This window comes from Cupressus sempervirens, chromosome 8, assembly GCF_028749045.1.
Source record: "Cupressus sempervirens isolate cs-2001-9-10 chromosome 8, ASM2874904v1, whole genome shotgun sequence".
Lineage (NCBI taxonomy): Eukaryota > Viridiplantae > Streptophyta > Pinopsida > Cupressales > Cupressaceae > Cupressus > Cupressus sempervirens.
In genome coordinates, this window is record NC_143125.1 from 363,176,324 (window position 1) to 363,194,952 (window position 18,629).

At 36.4% G+C, this 18,629-nt stretch overlaps 1 protein-coding gene across 2 annotated transcripts; it reads right to left on the reverse strand.

The window, feature by feature from the left end:
- Nucleotides 1–228: 228 nt before the first annotated feature.
- LOC149542833 (heat shock protein 90-1) lies at nt 229–3,493 on the reverse strand. Of its 2 annotated transcripts, XM_089797721.1 has the most exons (5): nt 3,000–3,493; nt 2,518–2,659; nt 2,134–2,414; nt 875–2,035; nt 229–399 (listed from the first exon to the last, which is right to left on the reverse strand). In XM_089797721.1, exons 1-5 carry the CDS (start codon nt 3,123–3,125, stop codon nt 397–399), a joined length of 1,713 nt encoding a protein of 570 aa, XP_089653847.1. In that variant the 5' UTR covers nt 3,126–3,493; the 3' UTR covers nt 229–396. The 2 variants fall into 2 exon arrangements, with proteins under 2 accessions (XP_089653847.1, XP_089653846.1); XM_089797720.1 differs by having other exon boundaries at nt 229–2,035.
- Between the last annotated feature and the right edge of the window lie 15,136 nt (nt 3,494–18,629).

Sequence of the window (18,629 nt, forward strand, 5' to 3'; positions counted from 1 at the left end):
GTTGGAATGGTATACATATAGAGCAGCACGTAGCGTTTTCCAAATTTAGAATACAGAGCATATTGAATAGGTGGTTTCAATGCCCATATGCAACTACCTAGGAAAATCCACTATTAACCACAGCCACATCCAAAGCTATTCCATTAGTCCTTTTAAGATTGAACGCTATATAATCTCAAAGAAATGCAAGTAGAATCACTGTTAAAACCAAAAATAGTAGAACCACTGTGAGAAACAAGTAAATGTCTTTTCATATACAAAAATTAGAGATAATTACATAGGGTAAGGCATATAGCTATGCCCACGCTGTTGCATAACACCCTAGCCTTTTTCTAATTTCATATCACAAAAATTACACCTACTGCTGTTGCATAGCATTCTAGCCATTTTCTAATTTCAGCTCCTACTCCACCTATTCACACAAATTACACCTACATAACCTCTGCGGTTCCCCCTACTACAGATAAAATGAAATATGAATTTAGTCCACCTCTTCCATCTTGCTCTCTTCCTGAGCGGCAGCTTCTTCAAGAGGCGGCATGTCAGAATCCAGCTCTGCAGAGAGATCCTCATCAATGTTGAGGCCCAACTTCAACATTCTGTGTATCCTGGAAGCAAAGGTATTGGGATCCTCAAGGCTGAATCCAGATGTCAGCAAAGCCGTTTCATAGATGAGCAGCACCAGATCCTTCACAGACTTGTCATTCTTATCTGCTTCTGCCCTTTTCCTCAGCTCCTCCATTATTGGATTGTCTGGATTTATTTCCATTGTTTTCTTGCTCGACATGTAGCTCGACATGCTGCTATCCCGAAGAGCCTGAGCCTTCATTATCCTTTCCATGTTTGCAGTCCACCCGTATTCCCCTGTCACAAGCACACATGGTGATTCCACAACGCGGTCAGATACCACTACCTTCTCTACCCTGTCTCCCAATATTTCCTTTATTACTTTGCACAGGCTCTCAAATGCAGCCTTCTTCTCTTCCTTTCTCTTCTTCTCTTCCTCCGTGTCTTCCAACTTCAGGCCTTCCTTGGTGGCAGAGACCAATTTCTTTCCATCGTATTCCTTCAGCTGTCCCACTGCATACTCATCGATGGCATCCACCATGAACAGAACTTCATAACCTTTCTTCTTCAGCCTCTCCAAAAATGGGGAATTCTCTACAGCTTTCTTGCTCTCACCGGTTATGTAATAGATGTCCTTCTGCCCCTCTTTCATCCTTGTCACATAGTCTTTCAGACTAGTCATCTCATCACCGCTCTTTGTAGAGTGATATCTCAGCAGTTCAGCTAATTTAGCCCTGTTCTGGCTGTCCTCATGAATTCCTAACTTGATATTCTTGGAAAATGCGTCATAGAACTTGGCGTAATCTTCCTTGTTCTCTGCAAGTTCATTGAACATTTCAATGCATTTCTTCACCAAGTTCTTCCTAATTACCTTGAGAATCTTGTTCTGCTGTAGCGATTCTCGAGAGATGTTGAGAGGCAGGTCGTCAGAATCTACAACACCTTTCACAAAGCCCAAATACTCAGGAATCAGCTCCTCACAATTGTCCATTATAAACACCCTTCTCACATAGAGCTTGATGTTGTTGGGCTTCTTCCTGGTATCAAACAGGTCAAACGGGGCCCTCCTTGGAACAAACAGAATGGCCTTGAATTCCAATTGCCCTTCAACAGAGAAATGCTTGACAGCCAAGTGATCTTCCCAGTCATTTGTCAAGCTCTTGTAGAAAGAAGCATACTCTTCCTTAGTAATCTCCTCTGGCTTCCTCATCCAGATTGGTTTCTGCTTGTTAACCAGGGTCCATTCATGAGAGACTTCCTTCACTTTTTTCTTCTTCTTCTCTTTGTCCTTATCCTCCTCCACTTCTTCAATATCGCCCTCCTGTTCCTTCTTTTTCTCCTCTTCCTCTTCGTCATCACTGACCTCCTTCTCTGTAGTCTTCTCAGTCCACAGATAAATCGGATAGTTGATGAACTCGGAGTGTTTCTTGATCAAATCCTTTAGCCTCCGCTCTTCAAGATATTCCATCTGCACGATCAGAATCCTCATCAGTGTCAAAACTAAAAACCCTAACAATGACAAGTAATCTACTCTTGAAACCCTAGTAACATGAACCAATATTTTACCTGGTCCTCTTTCAAAAAGAGAGTGATCTTAGTTCCTCTACCTAAAGGCTCACCGCTGACATCCCTGGTAACAGTGAAGGAACCCCCCGCCTGAGACTCCCAGATGTACTGCTCGTCATCGTTGTGCTTTGTGGTTACAATTACCTTCTCTGCCACCAGATATGCAGAGTAAAACCCCACTCCAAACTGACCAATCATGCTTACATCCGCCCCAGCCTGCAGGGCCTCCATGAATTCCTTAGTTCCAGACCTCGCAATCGTCCCCAAATTGTTCACAAGATCTGTCATACAAATCGTTTGCCATTAAACTTCAGAATTTTAATTTCAATTTCGTCTGCACCATCGGAATTTCGGAAAATTAAATAGAAAAATAGAAAAATCTACCTGCTTTCGTCATTCCAATTCCGCTATCAACTATACTCAAGGTTCTGTTAGCCCTATCCGGTATAATCCTAATAAACAACTCCGGCTGCGCTTCCAGTTTACTCTTGTCCGTCAAACCCTCGAAACGAATTTTATCGAGAGCCTGTACCCAGTAAATTGTCCCTCAGTTTCAAAAAAAACTCGTGATTTCAAATTCTACTCGGCAAAGTTTACAAAGGATGGAGAAAAAACTGCAGATAAATAGCACTGAGCCCTTAATTTGACCTTCTTTAACAGGATAACAAATGACGGAGTAATTTCCGAAATGAAGCTATTCATACATCACACCAAAAGCAATCGAGCAAGGAGACAATTCATCTCATCATACACTAAGGTAAAAGAGAAGCATTCGAACCAAGAAAAAGAAAATATTCATTCTATCAAACCGATAACAAACCAGATTACAAATTTGAGAGTCTTGATTTTGAAAATGATATACTCACATCAGATGAGTTGCTAATAAGTTCGCGAAGGAAAATCTCTTTATTGCTGTAAAAAGTGTTAATGATGAGGCTCAGCAGCTGGTTGATTTCCGCCTGAAAGGCGAAGGTTTCGACCTCTCCTCCCATACTGACATCCGCCGTATCCGACTAATGCAGCTCTGAATTACAGAAATTGCACAAGAATTTTGTCGAAAACGAAAATTTGGCAACGGCGCAGAAGCTCTGAATTACAGAAATAGCACAAGAACTTTGTAGAAAACGAAAATTTAGCAACGTCGCAGATCAAATTAACGTCCTTCGTAACGCTCTGAATTGTCACATTTCTTCTCACGCCAACACGCGTTTTAAATAGCAGGACCGAGCGTCGAGGTGTCTCTCGAAACTTCGAAGCTCTTTAAGGCTTTCACCGATCATCTTTCTCGAAAGCTAAAGACGAACGATATTACCGAAAAATTCCAGAGAATTCAGGAATGTATTTCAATATTCAAGCCAAAAATAAAGAGGCAGGTAGTATTATTAGAAGCTAAGCTTTTCTTTTGAAAATACAATAGAAATGAATTACTGTTATTCCTATTTATTTAAGAATAAAATTAGTTTAAGGGTTAAAAAGAGAGAATATATTAAAAAGGGAGCACATTGGTACGTAGGTCAGCATAAAAATATTAAAGGCAATAAGGTAACAAAGTAAATTATATCATAAAAGATTATTTTGGAGTTTCTCAGGTAACTATTTTTTATACTTAAGTGTAAAAAGTATGTGAAGTGGGTGAAATATCCTGTCATTTAGTTTGTAATATTTTACATATTTAAGAATGAGAATTTTAACAAAAATTCTAAAAGAAAACTTAAAGAGGGTCAAACAATTGTAGACATGAGCAATACATCCCTCATCCTAATAAAATATTACAAACTTCGAGAACCCTAATAAGTATCTAAATAAACAACACTATCACTAACAAAATGTTAGAAACCATATCCAAAAGATTTTCCTATTATCACAAATCTTGAAGCGAGGACTTAAGAGTTGCAAAAATAAGGTAATTACATGAGTATGACTATATGATGTGAAAGTGTGTAATCGTATATTTATCCAAGCACATTGTCTTGTTAATACAACATTACTTAGATGGGTCTTATCAATTTGATTAGACTAAGAAATACAAGATTTGATCTTTCTAAAGTTTTTTACTAGCAATGATATATTTCCATTAATATGATTGATTATGCTAGCTCATGTTATTATTTGATCTTATATTGTAGTTAATATATTTCTTTTTCATGTTGTCTATGGAAATTGGAATAATTGCAAGTTATTTTTCTTTTGAAAGATTTTGAACCTTCATAATTTATTTTTGGTTTTGTATAATTGGAGGATTAGTATATATGCACATAGTTAATGTAACACTCCATTAGGAAACCCAAGTGAAATTTACCTAAAACATGATACTAAATTTATAGAATAATTTTTCCTTAAGATTTTACAAACATTATTGTAAAATAATGTGGAAGCAATATAACATAAGATAACACTTGTACATAAATGTAACTCAAAGCACATATTAGAAATGTTAAGGTTCCATAACATAGAATTACATATATTAATTAATCTACTGAGTACAACAATGGAAATATAACTCCACATAATGTAGATGACTAGTCAAGAACATCATCACAATAAAGGAACTCAATTACAATTAATATAATATAAGGTACATAATAGCTCCACATCCATTGCACAAGTCTCAAGGTATAAGATAGACACCAATGTACAAATACAACATCTCGTAAATGTGTCTTTATACAATTTAAATTCATTAAAATTAAATTACAATTAAAATTATAAAAGAAAATAATGAAATATATAAAATATAAAATAAATTATATTTTAAAATTAAAATTTAAGTTGAACCCATTGCAAAGAACTTTTTTTTTGCAATAATATATAACTCATATATTACTCCTTATTTTGAAAATGTCCTTTTAATTTGAAATCATATTTTAATTATGTGTAAATATGATAGAAGATGTGTTAATGAGAGTTAAAATTGCGAATAAACACAAGCCTTAAATATACCCAATACATTGATAAAAGATACAAGAAAAAGATGAGAAAAATAGAACAAAACTCCAATGGCGAACAAGATAATACAATTTCTACAAGGATCATCTAGCACCAAAATAGGAGGTTAAAACAATTTCTCAATGGTAAAAGCAATACTACCACCCGACGTCGTCGAACCTAAAGAAGGCTCACTCTGATACAATCAATGATAGAGAAATCTGTTAGCATGAATGTTGATGGTATTCCTTTAGGGGAGTATCCTAAGCATTGGAGAGATTGTGTACATGATTGACATGTTGCATTCATGACTGTGTTTGTCATTGATGTCAACATAGTATTGTTTCTATGAAGACTGGTAGAGTAACAGATAGAGAAAAAGGTCGTACAAATTGTGTATTGATGATGAGATCAAGCACAGCTAAGGATGTATTCTACATTGTGTCATTGTAATGCCCTACCTGGAGATCCTCGAGAATAAGGATAAATATAAGCCAAGATATTTTTTTAAAACAAGTATGGATGCACACGACATACAACATACAAGGATCACAAAGATCGCAATGGAAGACTAACCAAACATCCCAACACCAACGGATCTCCAAATGCCACTATTGACCAAAACGACTGACAATAGAAGACACATAACTGAATTCAAATTAAAACATTCAGAATTCAAAATGCAATACCAAAGGATTGAAGAGCACTTAATTGGGTAGCCAAAACACTTCCAGAAAAAGTTTGGGTTAAACTAAAAAAGTGCTCGATGTCCACCCGGATATGTTTTTGCAAATACTAGGCAATACTTTAAAACAACCATGTGTGATACTTTCTAGTATCGCATGACTTTTCTCAAGAAGGGGGGTGACACTTTTAGGGTTTGGGTGACACTCCTCTAAAGAGCGTGCAATACTTTACAAGTATCGCACACCACTTCTTCAAAGGGGGTGTGATACTAGAAAGTATCACTCAAAATTTCTCTAAGAGACATGAAATACAATTAGGGATCACATGAAATATCTTTATTGGGCATTCGACACTTTATAGCATCACCCCATGTTGACACATGGTTGTCCATGAATACAAGGAAGAATTCTAAGGACAAACTAAAGAGTAATTTATAGAGTTTAGAACCTCCACACCAAGGAGCATCAAATCCACAATTCGAGGCGTAAACACTCAAGCACAATACTAAACAATGGAAGTTGCATCTATCCATCTAACAACCAATGAAGGGAAAGTATGGAAGGAAACATCGAAGTGTACTAAAACAACATCGCAATAAACTGAAACAACATTGCAATGAACTGAACAACCAAACTAAGTATGTAGTTCCTCCCAACCATAATAACATCATAAGACCATCGTGGGCCCTAGCCATCCCCCGCATGTAACATCCCAAACTACCGACCAGATCATTAGTGCTATCTTATGAGGATGTCACTACTAAAATGTACTACAAAATAAGCATAAGAAAATCTAACATGTTAGAAGTAAAGCATAAGATAGTCCTACAAATGAACTCATCATCTAACATATGCTAAACATCATACTAAGGAAACATGCATCAATACTAACATCATCTAAACATGATATACAAGCATTCCAATGAAAGCATGAATCACAAGAAAGCATACTCCGGAACCCAAAGTACTAAGTGAAACATCTAGCAATGGTTACACTAGGATAATAGACCATCTTTGTACATTGGTCCCCCAATAGTGGTATAGGTAGCTTGGCCTCCCAACCACATGGAACTCATAGGTCCACTCCCACTATGTTGATGGATATGATGATCCAAGCACAAACACACATAAAGAAACTACCCATGGCTAACACTCATGCTAGACAATATGATGACTAAAACCAATGAAATAGACAATGCATAAACTACAAGTCCTGGTTAGACACTCAATGGGCTACTAAGTAGGGGGTGACATCATGGAGAGTCACTTCACATCCAAAAGCCCAAGCTTGGATGATGCAAATTCAACTCCTCCATGGAAGGCTCTAGCACAACACATCTTTTCATTATTTGAAGTTTCATTACCAACTAGTATTTTATTTAGTTATCACTTGATTAACAACTTCCTCTGCCAACCCTTTGGGCACAATGATCACCAGGCTACGAGATAGAATCCCCCTCCATATGCTACCCTACCCTACCCATGCTCATCCAATGATGATTGCTTGTAGGCATGCATATTCCCAACCCAACTCCAATGATCATAGCTTTTGGAAATACTAAGGAAGATTAGGACTCGCAAGTCACTCAACAAATGTACATGCACGTACTCGTGTATGGTGTACCACCATCATGAAGATCATAAAAAAAGGATTGGATGAGAACACAAAGAAGGAAGTCACTCAATCAAAAATAGAATCAGAAGGATGGATGCAACATGCATCCTAATGTAACATAAAAGTGCAATAATGGTCTGAATGACATCCAAATAGATTGTGTAGGTCCACGACCAACATCATGCCAAGAAAACCCAAGAAAATGTTGGGAATCTGATTGAAAAGATCATTGTTGAAAATCAAAGAGGGAGATTGTTGCAAAGAAGGAAGTTGGTTGATAAAGAATGTTTTCAATCATTGTTTTGTCATTGATGTCCAACCTACTATTTGTTGGAATGACAATTGCTTATAAGATCCAAGTACTATCACTTAGTTAATCGATGAAGAGGATTTAATCAACAAGATGTAACAAGAGCACCTAAGGGAAAGGTTGAGTTATGGTTTTCTAATGAAGTATAAGGATCAATTACGACAATGGTAAAATGATGGTATTGATAGTATACTGAAAGATACAAATGTTGGCCACACTTAGAAACCTAAGAAGATTAAGTTGTAACAAGGTTGATTGCAAAGCTTAACTAAGTTCATTAGTGAGTGCCGAGAAAGCTAGTTCAAGCTGAGCAAATTTTCAGTTGGAGCCGAGCAAATGCAAAATCTAGTGTGTGTTGAGTGAACTTCAGGTGCCAAGCAATCTTTAGGTGCTGAGTGAAGTTCAAGTGTTGAGTGATATAGAAGGAGCCGAGAAAACATAAAACTTAGTGGATTTCAAGTGAATCCATAGTAGGTGCTGAGCATCAATAAAATGTAGGTGGTGCCTAGTAACTCAGTATGTGCCGAGCACTCGAATTTAAATAAGTGTCGAGTTGCTGCATTATTTGAAAAGTCAAAGATTTTCCAGATCTGAGTGGACAAAGTTGTTACCTTGAATTTTGTGAAATAGTTGGAGGATAAGGATGATAAGCTAGTGGCACATAATTCTATGTAAACCATTTTTGAGTGAATTCAAGAGGATTCTTCAAGATGTTTCTAGAAGGAACAAAATGTGGGTTAGATTCGATGAATCCTACTTTAATCCATTCAAACTGAAATTAAAGGAGGGAAGAATCGAGCAGGAAAAGAAATTCCAAACTTCTATTTAAGGAGTCATAGAACAAGAAGCAATAGTTGCTGGTGTGCCAAATTATGAAGTGGTTGAAGGGTGTCAAGGAGAAGACATCAAGGAGAAGGAAGAATAAAGCACAGAGACCCTGCTTTGATAAGTGGTCAGATAGAGATGATTGCACTAGTACATTGAGCATGAAGACTCAAGGAGACAAACCTTGAGAGGAGGACAAGCTGTCAAAGTTGAGGAGATTGAAAGCCAAGCAATGTTATGAGCTGAAGAGTGATATGAAATTTGCAAGATAAGTTGTATGCTATAATCAGGTCAAAAGCCCGTATTGTTACTCTTTAGCAATTGTATTAGTTAGGGTAAAATCCTATGGACTTAGGTTGGTTTAATATCCATTTGTAAATCCTTTAACAGGGTGTCATTCCAAGTGAATGTTCTAAAGTCCTCTAACTAGGCCCACTTCCAACTAGGTGGATAAATCCTTTAACTAGGTCACATTTAATAGTATGCTGTAGCCTTTAATAAGGCACGACTTTCAGAAGAGTGAGAATTGAGTAGCATGTTATTGGTGGTTTTTTCCTAACTGGGTTTCCACGTAAATCACTGTGTTATGTGTTGATTCTTCATGTGTTATGCTTACATGTTGATTTATAGTAACTTGCTAAGTAGGAAAGTTTAAAGCTTAGATGAACGAATAGTTTGATGCGCACACTTTACTTGATGAAAAGTTTGAATTGGACATTTGGACCTTGAATAACCGATTCAACCCCCTCTCAATTATTCTAAAAGAATTTTTAACAATTGGTATCAGAACCATCTGCTGATTTAGTTTAAAGGTACTAGAAGCAGGAAGATCAAGATGTCTAAGAGAGAAGTTCCCAAGCTAAACAAAGATAACTTCGCTGCATGGCAAAGTATAATGAAACTGCACCTTGGATCAATAGGTGATCATGCAAAAACTTCAATTGGAGTGGAACATGTAGATCCAGTTGGACCCCTCTATGCAGATGATTTGAACAAAAGGAAGGAACACAATCAGGTAATGCTAGAGATTGCCTTTGCACTCAGCTATGCTAAATTTGATGACATTAAAGGATGTGACACTACATTCAAGATGTGGAAAGCCATGTCAGACATCTATGTAGGAGATCAGAATGTTCAAAGAGAAAAAAGAGAAAGCCTTAGAGGAAAGTTTGATGACATGAAAATGGAGGAAGGTGAGAATGTTGCTCAATATGTTGCCAGAATGAAAGAAGTGGTTGTCAATAGAAAATACTTGAGAACCTTGCTCTCTATCTATACTATTAGAGTTTCAACCATCCAAGAGCTAAGGTGTGTACAAGGAAACACATTGACCTTTGAAGCTATAGTGGGAAGACTTACTGCATTTGAACTATCCAATTTTGATAACTATAGACCTGAGAATCTTGAATCTACTTTCAAGGCCAAGCTGACATTGAACGACACTGAGGAGGTGAAATCAAAGAAGAAGAGTAGAAAAGGAAAACATGCATCTAGTGACAGCAACACAGATGAGGAAGATGTGGAACAATTGGAAGCACTATTGGCTAGGAGATTTCATAGAGGCAAAAGTAAATTCAAAGGTAAGTTTCCTATCATTTTCTTTAATTGCAATGAAGTATGTCATATTGTTGCAAGGTGTACACAGAAGAAGAACTACAAAGAAGGAAACAAGTACAAGAACAAGAGAGAAGATGATAGCAAAGATTACAAGGACAAAGACAAAATATGCTACATTATTGAAGAAGATTATGATGAGAATGATGATGGAGTAGTCTATGTGGCCATGAAAGATGAATCAGATGAAGATGAAGCAACAAAACTGGTAACCTTTGTGAACAAAAATGACAAGTGGATCATAGATAGTGGATGCTCACATCACATGACAGGAGATAAAAGTAAGTTTATTACCTTTACTCAATATGATGGAAATAGTGTTAGATTTGGAAATGATGCTCCATGCCAAATCAAAGGAAAAGGTTCCATTAAACTTATAGAGAAAATCTCATGTGATAATGCATACTATGTTGAATGATTGAACTATAATTTGTTGAGTGTATCATAGTTAGGCAATGTAGGTTGCAAAGTAGAATTTGGAAACAAAACTGCCAAAATCTATGGCACTGATGGAAATCTGATAGGAAAAGGTGAACAAACTAGGAGTAACTTGTTTTATCGAGATATCGAAGATGCAACTTGTCTTGTTGTTAGACTTGATGATGTTTGGTTATGGCATAAAAGACTGTGTCATGTTAACTTTGACAATCTGATTAGCATTAGAAAAAAGAAGAAAGTAAGAAGTTTTCCTAAGCTGAAGAAACCTGAAAATACAAAGTGCAAATAATATCAACTAGGAAAGATGACCAAGTCAAGTTTCAAAAGCAAAACTTACACTTCCAAAGAAGTATTAGAGCTAGTCCATATAGACTTATGTGGTCCAATAGAAGTACAAAGCTACTAGGGAGACAAATACATAATGTTATTTGTGGATGACTACTCTAGGATGATGAATGCTATGTTTTTGAAGAAAAAATTTGATGCATTTCAAATGTTTAAGTGGTATTTAGCTAGAGTTGAGAAAGAAACAGGAAAGAGTTTGAAGTGCTTAAGGTCAGACAGAGGAGGAGAGTTTACATCAAAGGAATTTGAGATATTCTACAATGATTAAGGTATCAAAAAGAAAACATCAGCACCAAGAAAACCTCAAAATGACATTGCTGAAAGGAGGAATAGATTAGTAATAGACCGTGCCAGAACCTTGATGATGGAGAAAAGTGTTGCTCTAAAGTACTAGAGAGAAGTTGTAAGTATTGTTCTTTATACCCTGAATAGAGTCCAAGTCAAGAAATGTACAAATACAACACCTTTTGAACTATGGTATGGTCACTCACCTAATGTAAAACATTTCAAAGTATTTGGTTGTAAATGCTATATTCTTAAAGATAGTAGAAATGTCACGTTTGATGTAAAGAGTGATGAAGGCATATTCCTTGGATACTCCACTAGAAGCAAAGCAAATAAGTGTTTGAATACTAACACTAACAAGATTGTGGAGAGTGAAAATGTAAATTTTGATGAGCATGCAGAAGTCCAAGTTGATGAATCTAAGGAACCAAAAGAATACAGATCCTTTGTATACTTTTATGAAGGAATGTCTATTGAAGATGATGCTATTAATCAAGTTGGAAATCAACAAAAAATTTCTATATCAACCGAGTCACAAATAGTGAATGTCGAGCTACATTCAAAAGCTAAGTTGCAGAATGAAGATAATGCACATTCTAACTCAGAAGCCAGTACTCATGAAAGAGATGATGATATACCAAAAAGAGATGTGCATAGTGACTCTGAAGCTGAAAGATCAAACATGGAAAGAAGAACAGAACCTAGACTATCCAGATATGTGAGAAGACATCTCTCTGCAGAACAAATCATTGGTGACAAGGATGCAAGACCAATGAAAAGGAATAGACTAATAAATGAATCATGTCTGAAGAGCAAGATTGAACCCAAAATAGTGAAAGATGCACTATAAAATGATGACTGGTATAAATCTATGGAAAAGGAGATAGACTAGATTGAGAAGAACAAAACCTAGACCCTAGTTCCTAGACTAGTTGATAAGAATGTAATTGGTACCAAATGGGTATTTAGGAAAAAACTTGATGAGAATGGTGAGATAACAAGAAATAAGGGTAGACTAGTCTGCAGAAGCTATGCACAAGAAGAAGGACTAGATTATGGGGAAATATTTGCCCCTGTTGCAAGAATGGAAGGAGTCAGAACATTACTTGCATATGTTGCCTATAAAGGTTTTAAAGTCTACCAAATAAATGTAAAGTCTGCTTTTTTGAATGGTATACTAGAAGAAGAGGTTTACATAGAACTAGAGGGATTTGTTGATGACAAGAACAAGGATATGGTTTGCCAATTGCACAAGCACTCTATGGTCTTAAACAAGCACCTAGAGCATGGTATGAGAGATTGCATAAATATCTTGTGAAGATAGGATTTGAGAGAACAGATAACAACAACAACTTGTATATCAAGGCAAAAAAAGGTAAAGATATTTTGATATCTAAAATCTTTGTTGGTGATATAATTTATGGAGGAAAAGATGTTAAATTTTGTTGATAAAATGAAACATGAGTTTGAAATGTCAATGTTTGGAGAAATCAAATTCTTTGTTGGTTTGCAAGTACATCAACTGAAGCATGGCATATTTGTGACCCAATCCAAATACATCAAAGAGATACTTAAGAAATTTGGATTAGAGGACTCAAAACCAGTCAGCACACCAATGGTAACAGGACATAAGTTATCCAAGAATGATGAGTCAGATGAAGTAAATTAGATAATATATAGATCAATGATTTGAAAGTTGCAGTATGTTGTACATAGTAGACCAGACATTTCATTAGCTATTGGAATAGTGACAAGATTTTCTAGAAATTCAAGAGAAAATCATCTGATGGTAGTAAAGAGAATACTGAGGTACCTAAAAGGAACTGATGACTTTGGTTTGTACTACAAGAGGAGTGAAAAGTTTGAGCTAAGAGCCTACACTAATACAAATTAGGGAGGTAATATTGATGATAGGAAAAGCACTAGTGGAGGAGCACTCTTCTTAGGGAAATGATTGGTTACCTGGACCAACAAAAAGAAAAGTTGTACATCCCAGTCCACAACAAAAGCTGAGTATGTTGTTACTGCTATCAATTGCACCAATATTGTATGGTTCAAACATCTTTTGCAAGGTATGAAGGAAGAGGTAAATGAGCTTGTCATACTTTATTGTGATAATACAAGTGCCATCAACATATCAAAGAATCCTGTAATGCATGCCAAAACCAAGCATATTGCAATTAAGTATCACTATGTAAGAGAATTGGTAGAAGACAAACAAGTGAGGAGGGAATATGTTAGTTTAAAAGAATAGATTATTGACATCTTTACAAAAGCTTTACCCAAAGATGCTTTTGAATATCTTAGAGGTAAGTTAGGGGTGATACCCCTAGCCAAGGCTACTTAAGTAACATCAAAGATTTCTTTGCATCAAATGAGTTGATTTCTGAAATATTATGAATTGATGTAGAGGATACTTACTTTAGGATTTTTCTTGAAGCAATTAAAGTGCTAAAGTTACAAACTAGTCACAAGCAAGATGACAGAGGGATAAATTGGAGTGCCTACAAAAGCTACACTTGCATGTTAAGATGCTGAAATAGTATGTCTTTGGCATTGTTGTCAAAGAGGGAGAAGTAATAAGAAACTGATCAAGAATTGAGGAGAATGGAGAAGCTGATGTCAGAATAGAAAAATATGAGTAATGCATACAGAGGGAGAGTGTAAGAGGGAGAAAATAGTACAAACAAGAATCAATCAGAGGAATCATAGAGCAAAGAAGGAGAAGACAATCTATTAGCAAAAGAATTCAGAGGAAGTCAAAGAACTTATGCTGCTAATAGAATAAATAGTTTTGAATATAGTTTTCTTTTTGGCATTTGACTTACTATAACTTGGTTGAATAGTTTGGTTTGATAGTTAATCAGTTTGGTTTTCCATTAATGCCAAAGAGGGAGATTTTTGGGAATTTGATTGAAAAGTTCATTGTTGAAGATCAAAGAGGGAGATTGTTGCAAAGAAGAAAGTTGGTTGATAAAGAATGTTTTCAATCATTGTTTTGTCATTGATGTCAAACTTGCTATTTGCTGGAATGAAATTTCTTATAAGATCCAAGTACTATCACTTAGTTGATTGATGAAGAGGATTTAATCAACAAGATGTAATAAGTGCAACTAAGGGAAAGGTTGAGTTATGGTTTTGTAATGAAGTACAATGATCAGTTAGGACAATGGTAAACTGATGTATTGATAGTATACTGGAAGATACAAATGTTGGCAACATGTACAAACCTAAGAAGATTAAGTTGTAACAAGGTTGACTGCAAAGCTTAACTAAGTTCATTAGTGAGTGCCAAGCACGCTAGTTCAAGCTGAGCAAATATTCAATTGGAGCCAAGAAAATGGAAAATTTAGTGTGTGTCGAGTGAACTTTAGGTGCCGAGCAATCTTTAGGTGCCGAGTGAAGTTCATGTGCCAAGTGATATAGAAGGCCAAGCAAACAAAAAACTTAGTGGATGCCGAGTGAATCCATAGTATGTGCTGAGCATCAGTTAAATATAGTTGGTGCCGAGTAACTCAATATGTGCCTGTAGAAACCTAAATCTAATTACATCAATAAGTAATCATATTTAGTCATCTCCTAGGACATTATTGATTAAATATTTACTATTTAATTAATTAATCATCATCCCCTAGTTAATTAATTAATTTAATTAACTGTAGTCCAATTGATAAAATCAAATGATCACCCAAAATCAATTTATCAATTAAATCCCAATTCCTCTATTAAATTGGATAAATCATCAAATCTATGTCAATTTAATTCCATACTCCCATTTTATTGAATAAAACATTTAATAAAATACCTAAAATCCAAAAAGGCTTCCTAAACCCTATCCTAACCTCTAATCCAACCCATTCACCCATACTAACCTCACTTAGCCACCTAACTAACCCATCCCATCAAAGCTAAATCACTCACCCTTAACCCCCCTTCTAAGCTAATCCTAAATCCTCTTCTAATCATGTGCACAATCATAAACATGGGTTAAGACTTGCTAACCCAAGCCAAAGTCAACAAATATCTTCTCCCCTCACCCTCCAACATAAATGACCCTTACACATCTCTTACACCTCTCCCATCCTCATTTACATCTCTTACATGAATCTTACATAGTCAACCACCCTCATCAAGCCTTTGACCAACCCTTATCGTATCCTCTCACACTCATCCTCCTTGTGACAAGTGTCACCTCCTTATTGGTGCTAAACAAGCACAATCTATGTGCTCTCTTCTCCTTGCATCCTAGCCCTCCCTCACCATCTCATCATCTTGACATCTTGGCCCTCCATTTCTCCAACCCTTGGCCTATAAATTGAACCTCCTCCCTTCACAAGATCAATCCACCTTCCATGAAAAGTTATAATGCTATTTTGAGAGCTCATAAACTACCAAAATACCATTATAATGTTGGAATCACTCCATGAATCCATTGTTGAAACTTTGCTTCATTCACTCCATCCATCCATCTAAAGCTTGAGCATAAACTTGTGAGCATACATATCTTAAATCAGGGACAAATCCATTGCATTGTGATATTATACCATTAGGAGCCTATCATTCTTGGTTTTCTTCCTTTTGTGGTGATAACAATTAGTCTTATCTTAAGTGTTAGCTTGTTTAGTATGGTTAATGCTTTCCTTAATAGCTAGTATTCATTTTAAACTAATAAACTAGGTGATACATTTTGGCACGCTCGGTGGGACCCCACATTTGGGTCAATCTAATAAATTTTTTGGTTTTTTGTGTTAACTAACGAAATTAACCTTATTTACTTATGTGTTTTTGTGATAAGTTTTTTGATCTTGTTGCAGGTACACAAGTCATCCTTTGAAAATCACACTCCCAACCATCTAACCATTTTTCATTTTTGAGAACCTAAAAATTAGCTTGTTTTGTGATCCCGCGACCCCAGGAATGCGATCTTGCGACCGCGAGAACGTGGCTATTCACCGGTGGGAACGCGAACCTATGACTGCGAGTTCGTAGTTCATCCCAACCAGCTGCTTCCATGTGTTACAAAGTAGTCATGCATCCCCTCCAATTATTCTTCTGTGGGAACACTATAATCACCTGCGAGATCGCTAACATTTGCCTGCTGGAATGCGACCTTCAACCAGTCAAGTTTTCAAACTCATTCCTATCCTTGACCTCTCAAACCCGCTAAAGAATTCCCCTATGAGAACATTGATAAATCCACTTGCAGGATCGCCTTGTGCTATTTGAACTCGCAGCCTAAACATTTTCACTGTCTTCACCAGTTTTTTGTCCCGCGTTCCCATTGACTATTTCCGCTTTCCCGTGCCTGCGAGATTGCTGCATTAAATTGCGAGATCACGCTGTGTTTTTTTCTAAACTCATAGTTTTCACCCTTTTTTCGTGTTCCCACTGACAGTTTTCACATTCCTGTCCTTGCAGGATCGTTGCCTTAACCCGCGGGTTCGTAATGTGATTTATTTCGCTCAAAATTTTGACATTTTTCATTGTAGGTTTTATGCTGACGTGCTTTGTGCAGGTTTTATCATCATAAATCATTTGTTGAATGGATTAAAATTGAACAAATCTTTCTTTTTTCATGGAATGAATGATTAGTGATTATAATTAACCATTGCGATAAACACTTCATTTTAAGGTGTTAAAGAACATTATGTGCAAACACTTCAAATTTGGGGCCTAAAATAAACTTCATCAAATCTTGAAAGCCTTAAATATTTAAAACGCTCTTATTCCCTCCTCTTTGAAGCTTTGGCGTGTGATTTCCCTTTTGTTGACTCGATTTACTTTTATTGGCGATGTTGTGAAGTTGGAATGAATCTTATATGCTAAACACATGTGTTTTCAAAAGTCATAGAATAGAGAATTAAAAAGTCCAAATAGCAATGAACCCCATGTCTTGCGTGTTTTGAGATTGTGCATTTTTGTGCATCTTAGACTTCTCTCTTCTCATGCAAAGTAAGACCATTAAAGTACGTGACACATGTACCAAAAGTTATTAGTAAGATCATCCACAACAACCTAGGAGTGCTTCTAGCGAGTTCATCCACCTTTGGGAAGTGCGTCCCCTTTGGTGAGAAGCTCAAACCGGTAAATAGTCTAGCCGATATATAAATGAGGGGAAGGGTAAACCTTCTCGCTCCATCTCTTTAGTTCAGGAAACATGTTTCTGGGGGTAGTCTGAGGTGGGAAAACTTTCCCATGATTTCAGCATGTCTTGAATAGAGCCTTAAGTGGATCACAACCAGTAACAACTATTGCAGAGACTCCACAGATCCATTTACAACCCTCTTAGTGTAAAGTATCTCACTTTCTTTTATGGTATGTTATTCACAGTGCAAGGGAAAGAACATCTCTCAAGATTACTCACCATTGTGCTCCCCTGGTAGTGGCATAAGGCCACTTGGGTTTCATCTCCAAGGGTCATTGTTCCTATAGAAGGGGAACTTTGATTTGTGATGCCTTGAAGGTTCTCTGATGTGTATCCTTTGCTGATCAACTCTTGTATCGACTCACCTCTTCGATCAGAGGGAAATATTGCACTAGAACCAGGAGACATCAAGCTGTGGGCTGTTGAATAGCATATGACAATCAAATTCTGACCGTAGGGATAAAGTGTGTGTTTGAATTGTCTTAAATTGTGCTCAAGACCTATGAAAAACATTTGTTGAACATACATAATTTAGTGGTTACTATTAAAAGAATCCTTTTGGTAAAAGAGATCAACTGTTTGTATTTCTCAAAGTTGCTTTGTCCTTTGAGAAATTGTTTGCTCATTTATCCCCGTATCAGAAGAAAGAAAGTTTCACCTTTGTCATTTCAAAACAATGGTTGTTAGCAAGTCCATTCGCAACAACTGCTTCTCTTGCTAGTGCAATTTGTCCATTTTTTTCAAAGTGATCTACTTATTCCCTCAAAAATCACTAAGCAGAACCTAAGTTATAAATCCTTTGGTGGCCCAAGGTCTTGCTCTTTTTTAAAAATACTTTGCCATTTACCCTACCTAACTGAAAATATCACAATTTTATCTTTGAGAGACCTCACCTTCATATGTAAGAAATGGTTTTTAGCAAGCCCACTCGCAACATCATACTTTTAAGTTTACCTTTTGCCTACACTTATTACCTAGAAAATACCCAAAAAAGGTCTAGTTACAAACAAAACCCTTTTTTCTCTAAAAAGATCCAAAAGTTTCTCTTTTCAAAATACCTTTTGCTACCAATCTACTTGACTGAAAATGACACATTTTTTCTTGTCTAGAAGATAGTTAGCCAAATTAATCCTGAAAAAATACAAAACTTGCTATTTGTCAATTGATTTATGTTCCAACCCAAGGTCTAAAAGGTATTACTTAGCATAGTCACTACCTCCAAAACCCTATAGTTGTGATCAAAATCCCTTGGAAATATCTCATGTCAAGCCATCCTAAGACTAAGTTTAAGAAGGCCAAGCTCCCTCA

Bases quoted from the DNA above. Each gene is read 5' to 3' on its own strand.
- LOC149542833 (XM_089797720.1), bottom strand. From the start codon at position 3,125: ATGGGAGGAGAGGTCGAAACCTTCGCCTTTCAGGCGGAAATCAACCAG. The intron at 2,660-2,999 runs GTGAGTATATCA...TACTGGGTACAG, and splicing joins TTATTAGCAACTCATCTGAT to GCTCTCGATAAAATTCGTTT. The intron at 2,415-2,517 runs GTAGATTTTTCT...TTTGTATGACAG, and splicing joins AATTGGAATGACGAAAGCAG to ATCTTGTGAACAATTTGGGG.